Source organism: Hippocampus zosterae, chromosome 13 (assembly GCF_025434085.1).
Source record: "Hippocampus zosterae strain Florida chromosome 13, ASM2543408v3, whole genome shotgun sequence".
NCBI lineage: Eukaryota > Metazoa > Chordata > Actinopteri > Syngnathiformes > Syngnathidae > Hippocampus > Hippocampus zosterae.
In genome coordinates this window covers 7,151,132-7,160,882 of record NC_067463.1, presented here as the reverse complement: position 1 = coordinate 7,160,882, position 9,751 = coordinate 7,151,132, and the positions used below count along the sequence as shown (strand labels likewise).

At 43.6% G+C, this 9,751-nt stretch overlaps 1 protein-coding gene across 2 annotated transcripts in view; it reads right to left on the bottom strand.

Moving 5' to 3' along the window:
- sdk1b (sidekick cell adhesion molecule 1b) overlaps positions 1-9,751 on the bottom strand; it is a 237,723-nt gene that overhangs the window by 151,317 nt on the left and 76,655 nt on the right. For both annotated transcript variants that reach the window (XM_052084701.1, XM_052084702.1), the window contains exons 2-4: positions 7,481-7,637; positions 4,805-4,911; positions 4,578-4,725 (exon numbers count right to left, since the gene is read on the bottom strand). In XM_052084701.1, coding sequence (XP_051940661.1) covers positions 4,578-4,725; positions 4,805-4,911; positions 7,481-7,637 — 412 coding nt within the window. The remainder of the gene's footprint in view (positions 1-4,577; positions 4,726-4,804; positions 4,912-7,480; positions 7,638-9,751) is intronic.

The window sequence follows — 9,751 nt, the reverse complement described above, 5'->3', positions numbered from 1 at the left end:
CTGTTCTTTAGTTAAGGACAAATGTCCTTTCTTGGTTACCTTGTTAGGCTTCCTTATCCATTAAAAGAATGATTTAAATATATTTGCGGTGACCCCTTTGCCCTTTCTTTTTGACAGCATACCCCTTCGGTTTCGCTGTCATATGTAGGGGTAATATGCAAGTCATCAACTAAGGCCTACACGTAGCCGGGTATTTTATAAACGGGGGCTATTTTTCTGTGGTTTGCCCCGTCATCCGCACATCTCCAGAGAGGGTTTTTTTTTCTTTTTTTTCTTGAAAATTCCAGCCAAAGTGGGGATTTGCGGATATTTCTGGATCCGTGTTTGGCTGTGGACAGTCGTAACCGGAGATTTACATTGTCACTCTGCAACAAAAATGCTCTGACGTCACAGGTGCACTTATGTTTTCATGAGAGAGAGCATTGTCTTCACGTGCTTGTAAGCATGCAGAAAAACGCACTCATGCAGTATGGTATATGCCTTAAAAAAAATAATAATAATGGTGCAGTGTGGATGGAATTTTTTTTCCCAAATGAAGTGTGGGGGGGGGGGTAATATTTGCTTTTAAAAAAAGCAGAGCTATGTGCCCACCAGGCCTCAGTCGTCCAGGACCGGTTGTTGGGACACTAACAATTTGAAATTAGCCTTGGAATGCTCAACAATGGGTACTTGCATTCATGGTCCAGGGCCCTTGATGGGTCCAGCCCAGCGTGTCATAGCAACTAACTGACTTGAAATTGACCATAACAACACAAAAAAGCTCATCACATTCATCGTAGCATTTTACAATTTGGTGAAATGTATTTATTTTTTTCATGTGGTTTGGTTTCAATAGAATTTCCTGATAAAGTCTTGACATAATAAACACATTTATGTTGTACTTTAACGCATTTAAAACCTAAAATCGGGATGCGGCGACGCCAGAGGGTGATTAAATTCAGCGCGCGAGTACCTGTGTGTGGGAGGACGCACAGCGAGGTTTTTGGAGTGCGAATGCCCTGGACATAAAGTGCAAGCTGTGTTGCAAAGGGCTGAAAAGACAGCGAGACAGAGCGCCGAACGGATCAATAAACTTCATAAACGGCATCATCATTTTGGCCACCGCCAAGATAGCCAACCGCCAGGCGCCATCTGGCCTCGTCTCGCCGGACGGCGGGATCGACCAGCGTCACCTCACAACCCACACACACACGCACACACACACACAAACAAACATTGTCAGGAAGCTCACAATCGACGCATGACTGCACAATGAGAGGTTTCCGGCCAGGTATATGTAAGAGGGATAAAGTCTTTGGAGACAGATTGTGTTTGTGTGCCTTCTTTACTGAGGAACAGACGTTTACGGCTTCCTCGACAATATATCCTCCCATGGCGTAATGACCGTAAAAGAGACAAAAATGTGAAAGCACCAAGGGAACGTGGCGATATAAAGAATAATTTGGAGGCAGAAAAGCCGAGATGCAAGGGGATGGAGAGGTGAGGTTGGGGGGGAGGGCGCTTCTTGTCAAGACAAGAGAGGAGCTGTGAAGAAAGGTGCAAATTAGTCTTATGAAGGTTCAAAGGAAGTGCCATGCACGAGTCTTCAAACGGCTTGCGTGAGCACGAGTGTGTGTGCATGTGTGGGCGGCAAGCCAATCAGGGAAATGTCATTTCAAGATGAAGAAATAAAAGTTTCTGTCCAGATTATTCTCATGCTTGAAGAGGCGGCGGGATCGAGCGTCGTGGAGGAAAAGGAGATTCTGACATGTGTGTCAAACTAATCAGAGCACAGAAACCTTGCGCCGGCATCACACAGCCCTCAGTTGATTACACAAGCGCATCATCACAACAATTGGATGATGGATAAAAAAGGACAAGGTCTTGCGTTTACTTTTGGTTGACTGACTGCTCAAAGAAATTATTTGAGCAGGAAAATAAAACAGGGCGCAGAAGAGTGGATAATGGATTTTCAATCTGCCATTTTGGATGGTCCCCCCCCCCCCTCCCCCAACTCCCCAGGAGTGACGCATGCGCTGCTCTTGATGACGTAGAATGGAACGTGGTCTAGCGGTCTATCAAGCGGGTGTGTTATTTATTTTTATTATTTTATTTTTTTTAAAACATGAAAACTACAGAACTGCAGGACCGCGTTTCAGTCCTAGACACAACGTAAATAACTTCCGTGGGCTGCCGAGAACGTCTCATGCCAACGATGACTGGCGAGGAGAATAGCGGTGAAGAAAAGCGAACAGAAGCAGAAGCACAGGCTTGTCTCCCGGTATTTCATCCATGCTCTTGACTTTTCGCTAAAATGTCCACTGCACTGAGGGATTTCTGGAGGTGCTGCACGACCTTCCTCCAAACATCCATATGTCATGTGCGCTTACTTATACCATCTCATGCTAACACGAGTGGCTTGGATAACCACGGTAACAAACGCCGGCACGTCACCCGCGTTTCTTGAGCCTACGCTAAGGATTCTGGCCACTGCACGTATTGATGTCCGATGAAGCGGCACCTCCGGAAGAGCTCCTGCGCGCTTGCAGATGTCGCCTTATGCAACCACTATCGGCGCGTATGACGGCGAAAAGAGAACCGAGCAAGGAATCAATGGGGGCGGGGGGGTGTCTTTGTAATTTCCTCGCTTTGCTTTCTTTTGTCCGTCATTTGCTCAACAGCATGTGAAATTGATTTGCAATCGTTACGGCTTCCTAACAGAACGGGTTGCTTTCGCAAAAAAATGCGGTTGACTCGGACCTCCACTGTGTTGATTATTCATTCCGCATTTTGGGCTGGGGGGGGGCTGTGTATTGCTCAAGGATATTCAACTGAGCGGGTCAGTATATTGTCAAGGACATATGGGTTAAGAGGGAAAGTGATGCATTTCCCTCTTTCACCGGCAACACGTGAGGCGTTAAGTGCAGCTCCCGCTTACCAATGTCACGGCAAACATTTTGAATGAAAAAAAGAAGAAAAAAAAACACATTTCCGACTGCATCAAATGAAGTGTTATCCAGCGAGAGTACCGTTCCAGAAACATATAACCGAAGGGAAGGCTGCATTTAATTTGCACTCGGTGGACATCTGTCCATTACGAGTTGTGTAAATGGGGGGGAAAATATGCAGTCGATCCAATATTTTGCTTCTATAATAGCTTCAACTCTTCTGAGAGCACCAGTGGAAATTCTGTGACATGAGTCAGGGGTCAACGACAACCGTCTTTGCGATGGATGGGAGGTGTTTGATGGGATTTAGGCCTGGGCTCTCAAGATCTTCTCATTGAGTCTGTGAGAAAAAAAAAATTCAAGAAAGCGCGTGTGTTGCAGTTTCACCTCTGCTTTAAGCCCTGTTCACGAAAGCTTCAAGTCAAAGTCATCAAACGATGAGCTAAACGAACAGAACATCACATTCTAATGAAAATAATAATTGTTCTTTTATAACACCATGTAAGTTATCTTCCTTTGAAAGCTACGGTTAAAATGATACGTGATAAAAATGAGTTTATTTGTTAATGAGCCCGTAGAGCTTCGGGGAAGTGCCATTAAAGGAGTGAAAAAGCAACCGACTGACCATTTACGTGCACAGAGAGGCCACAGCCAATCTCATTCCATAGCACGCCCGGGAGCAGTTAGTGCTCTTAATGGTTAGTTATGCCGGCACGCGACGCATCTTCACATCCTTCACCGACAGGAGCGTTCCAGCTGCACATTTTTCGCAAAATCGATTTCGGCCGAGACTTGAATCTGTCGAGCTTCATTCTGGATGTGGAAAAGTGATGTCAAATGAAAAAGGTTGTGGTATTCATGACCTTTGTGGTAAACGTGCCCCTTGATATAAAAGTGAACCCCCGGTCATAGGACAAGTTGCAGATCCACCTGATTTCAGTGAAAATACATGACAAAGAGAGCGTACGCTAAAAACAACTGTGAATTTATTTTGAACATTCATTTTAATCACACCCATAAAACAGATAGATACCGTATGTGCTCTTAAAAGGCCAGGTCTGGCAGAGCGGCATATGATGTCAGCGACTGTAGCTCTCCTTTCCCACATGTGAGGGTATTTCAGTAAATCACTATGATGTGGGGGGTGGGTAGGGGGGGCGGGGGGGTCATTCGGTGTAAACCAAAGATTTTTGTGACAGTTGTATTCGTACCATTTTTCTGCCCAAATTTGGTCCTGGTTTTCATTCAGCTCTTTGTTTGTTTTTTTTGTGTACACTTGAAAACGGTCTGTGCCAAACTCAACACACTACTCGCATGACTCGGCCAAATCATCAGAAGCATTGCTAATTGACTGAAATGTTTTACTGTGAAAATTCATTGGATTCTGCAACAAATGATTTCCAATAGAAAATGTGAGCATGACTTTTCAAACGCTTTGGTTTCAGCCACTATTTGGAATGGAATAATCTCACAAAAGGAGGTTCCGCAAACAAATCTTTCATTTTACAGGTCCGAAAACAATGAACCGCAATATCGTGGGGCAAAGATGCGGACATCTGGGCCAGATTTTTTTTCCTGGATACGTGCGATATCTGTCACATTTTTTTTTAAATGTGATGTGTGTATTGTGCTTTACTAAGAGGTACTTACATTCGGGCGTTGGGAATAATCTTGTGTCCGTCTTTGTACCAAGTGACCAAGGCTTGAGGGAAGGACGCCAAGGGAGGCGGGCTCAGGACTGCAGCCTGGCCTTGGCTTGCCGTCGTTCTCTGCTCTTCGCCTGAGAACCTCCCCATAACTAGAGGAAACGTGACTTTCGGTTTACAAAGTCCCGCCGATGTAATTTCTTGCCGTCAGTTTGACTTTCTAGTACTCACAGGCCACTTGCACTTCTGTTCTGTCATGTATGATGGCGCCCATCCTGTTCCTCACTGTGCATTGATACAGGCCGGCGTCCGTCCTCTGCAGCGACGGCAGGAACAACCTACAGATAGCACAAGATACCAATTATATGATACGAAACCCTTTCACTTACCCATATTCCTCTTTTCGAAAGGTTAAGTACTTTTTTTCGAAAATAAGGGCATTTCAAAGTGACTGTAGAAATGATTTTGACTTAAAAATTCTCACATTTGGTTAAACCACACCCAGTATGCACCTCATCACTTGCTCTCCTTTACCCAATGACACTTGAATTTTGGCCTGTTTTAATGCCAATTCTGTTCACCCCTGAAGACAGGCGGGAGGGGCTGGATGGCGATCAGTGAAGTGATGCTGTCACTGTGGAGGATTCTGTAATCAAGCGACCAGGATCTGTCCTGGTCGCTTGACCACTTTCACCGATGCGTCTTTTTGTTTCATGAAATGGACTCCCGTGGCATTTAAAGTAACACTTTCTAACACCATATCATTAATGTTGCCCAGCTGGCGCCCATTTCGACCAGCTCATTTTGAAAGCGGGATGCCTCCAGCTGTGATCCCATACAATAGTTTCTTCAATTTTTCTTTTCCTGAAATGCCTTTTCTTTTCTGACCTGTTGATTTTTGTGAAATTTGGGCTTGTAAATCTCCTTGAGACTCGTTTGTGATGCAGGGATATGCAAATGATGTATTATGATTTATTCATACAATAATACAAAAAAAAAATCTACCGTACGTAAAAATGTACGAAAAACAAAAAACATTCATGTCAGTTTGATGAGCGCACGGTGAGGGGTGAAAACATGTTTCCACTGAACAAAGCAGTCGGAGTTTGCTTAGGTAGGGCCGTTAGATTCCGTTGTCAAAATATTTTCCACCTTTTGGAATGCTGACACAGGTTTAGCACCTGCATGTTTATTTCATAGGATGTTTTTTTTTTCTTTTATTCCCGAGAAGTATTAATGGATTTTAAATGGACACAAATTCTCTAATGGCAATCTTGGCGTTGGATCTAGGTTGCTACCAAGCACGCCGGACAAACTCTCCCATGCAAATACACTCACCAGCACACACACACGCACACAAAACTGGACATCGCTTGGGGGCTCATTATGAATAATAGGCCAGCCAAGTACTTAACTCCCAGGCTGTCAGTTTATGATGCCAAGTTGTGCGTCCACCCATACACAAATATGGTAGAACGCTGTGTATGCATTGTTTGTATGCTGGCATCATCCGTAAAAGGCTCGTATAATTCCGTTTAATCAGGAATAGCAAATATCATAATACAAGACAGTCGCTCTCACTCTGTAGTTGTCATACCGGGGTCCATTACATTTCTATTAGCCGGGGTGCAGCGGAGCTGTCACTGTAATTCCCAAGCACCCGGCAACTTCAGCTGGGATATATCACACTGAACTCAAAGTTCAGTGTTGACAGTTGCCAATCAATACAAATATTTCGGTGACACAGTCGCTGCGTCGCTCGCAGGGTTCAATTCTCTGGATGATTTAGGACAAGTTGGATCAGATTTACTGGCTGCCCCTGTTACTGGGTGGGCTCGCAGCATCCGCAAATGTCACATTTTCGCAATTTCTGAACATAAATTGGAGATTGTGAACGGAAAAAAATAAAATAAAATAAAAAACAGGTTTCAGGTCTTAATTGTTTTCTCGAAACTGAAGCAGCTAAGCCATTGCTGTTCATCAAATTGAGCCAAAATTAAATGCCTTGACAAGTTCTTTATAAAATATGAATAATGTGATTTTTGTCAAGTCAAGTCAACAGTATTTATAGAGCACTTTCAAACAGCCATCGCTGCATACAAAGTGCTGTACATGGAGCGATTTAACATACACAATAAACAGTAAGACGGATCCGTAATAAAGGCGGTCGAAAGCACCAAGCAGTAAAATCAAGAACAAATCCAAGTCATGCTGAGTCGAACGCCAAAGAATACAAGTGAGTTTTGAGGAGGGCTTTGAAGATGGGCAGCGAGGAGGCTTGCCAAATGTTCAGTGGGAGGTCGCTCCAGAGAGAGGGACCAGCAACAGAAAAGGCTCGATACCCTCTGAGCCTCAGTTTAGTTCTTGGTACTTCTAACAAAGACTGGTCCACAGACCTGAGGCGCCGGGCAGGTGTGTAGGGGCGGATGAGCTCAGAGAGGTAAGGTGGTTTGGGGGGTTGCGGGCTTTGACCAACCGGTGGTAAAATCTACCCCTAAAATCCTGTGGTTTTGCATCCTTTCTGTTGCTTGTCCTCACATCAGACTTGTTCTAAATTGACAGCGGCGCAAAGACGACACACGCAGCGCCCTGCCAATCTGCCCAAAGTGCCGAACTCATCAAACTACAGCTACCAGGATGTTGAGAGCGGTCCAACTTGTTCCACAACACCTCCTGCTGCTTCAACAGCTTCCTCACCCAAGTGGATCGCCTGTCCCAAATTTGCCACACTCTTGAATGATGTTGAAAATTTTGATTTGACGGCAGCAGTTCTACCAACAGGGGACATGCATTGACAGGGAGACCGAGAGATGCAATGCAAAGAACAGAAGTGTGCAAGAATGTTTTTGGTTTTTGGAACTGTCACCCCCCCGACCCCGCGCAATTTAAAAAAAGGCAGCAGCTGACCTGTATTGCGGCGTCCAGTCGGTGATGTTGCTGCTGTTGAGTGACCAGCGGTACTGCAGTGGCCAACTGCCTCCAGCCAAGCAGGTCAGCACCAGCCTGTTTCCCTCCAGCGCCACTTGTTTCCCCCGGCTGATCCCTCGCATGTAGGGGGCCACCTCTGACAGACACAAAAAGAAACATACGTTTTCAAATAAAACAATCCATCGTCTTGCAATGGCAAACACTCGGTAATAATGAACGGTACGGCTTTATCGTCTTGCATTTCAATTTTAATGAAAAAAAAAATATATATACTGTATATTTTCCGCCTTTATTTGTCTACAAACAGGTATTTATCTGACCTGAAAGTTTCAAACTTCATTCATATTGCAGGCATAAACTGCCTCTTTTAAGGTATACGAAAGGATCTCAATATTTTTATTTTCCCGAGCCATTCTGAGATGGACTTTTTGTGATATTATGCGTTGTTGTTCAGCTGTACAACCCAAGAGCATTTGAGCTTGATGGGCCAAAATATTAACCGTGAGATTTTCTGGTGAACATCAGAATTCATTCTTCCAAAAAAAAAATCACAGAAAGTCGTCCAGGTCCTGAATAAGCAATCACCCCCAGCCAATTACATCACCACCATCATTGTTTGATTGTTGGCATGATGTCTATTTTTTTTAAACGGTGCCTTATTTTTACAACACTTGTAATGGGGCGTGCCTGAAAAGTTCTTCTTTTGTCTTGTCAGTTGTCAAAATATTTCTTCAAAATTCTGAAGTCTGTACACGTCAAGCTTGATCGAGCGCCGAAGAATCCGCTGAATCCAGCTTTTGTTGATGCTGAGGTCCACTGATGCCCCAGCAGATACTTTCCTTGGCTTTTGCGCAAATGCCTACAGTACATGAAGAGTTTGGTGTCGGAAATGCCATAAAATAAATAAATAATAATAAAGTGCTTCGTGACTTTTGGGACACGCTGTATATTCTGAACAGAATCTGAGTATGATGTGTTAATTTTACCTATGGCATTTAGCAAATGCCAAGGCACATATGAAAGCATAGTTCTGAATACAAAACATCTGATGTGTAGAAAAACCTGAGGTCTGCAAACGTAATGCATTTGAAAATGATGTTCCTAAAAGCAAAACTGAAAATTGCTGAAATCTCGTTTAGGGTGATGAACAATACAAAGTAATGCAAAAACATAAAGGTCACCGTTGTTCGTTTGCAAAGAAACAAATGGTGCAAGTGTTGGGATGAAAAAATATAAATTGCAACGGCAGCTGTTCAAGCCAATTAGCTAATTTTGAACTCTGCCAATTTCAATGTCAAATCTGTAGACATATTTCCTATATTTTGTTGACTCGATCCATTACAGTATTTCAATTATTTCCTCACAGTTATTGTTCAAGGAAGTTTCATTGCTTTTCTTATAATAAAGGCCCTACCCTTATGAGTCGCAGGTTAGTCGTTGAAATTCTAATCTCAGTTCATAGACACCAGCGGACAAGTTTATCTCAACTCTGATGCTAACCAAAATGAGTAAGCACTCCCTCAGATCAATTAGTCTGGAACGCGAGCGTGCTTTGTAAACAAGTCCCCTGCACAGCAATAATGATCGCCTTACGTAAAGCGGAGACGGCGTTTCGCATTCCAGTAGACTGACATGTAATCACCTCATAACATTGTTTGCTAATGGTCTCCCTGGGAGTCATTTAAAGTTGGTCTGAAATGAAATAATACGCAACATGACCTTCTTAATAATAACAAAAATACGAAACCAAAAACATGCTGAGGAATAAGGTTTCAATATGACACATTACCCATCTGCAGTTAAGTAAATGAATGGTTATTCTTGGAAGAAATACAGTAGATATCATGGGTGCTTGTTTTGCTTTATGAATCAGTTTTCCGATATACAGATTGATATTCCACACATCTGCCTCACTTTCCAGAGGTTCTGGGTTCAATTCTCAGATTCCTATGTGGGCTTTGCATGTCAATATATAGCATAAACCTGGCGGGTATTATGGGCAGACATCGGACTGTGTGTCAAATCACACAGAGTCTGACCTCAACAAAGTTGAAAGCACGACTGAAAGAAAGAAGCCGTCAGGTATACATTAGTCACCAACACATGCAGGTGCGAAATCACAGGGTGACAAACCGGTGAGTCTCAGTTGCGATTCCAGTAAATACAATCACTCCCAAAGTAGCCAGACAAATCGTCTTCCTTATTACCCGGAAAATGAGTCAGTCGGGATTGCCTGAAATGAAAAGGCAA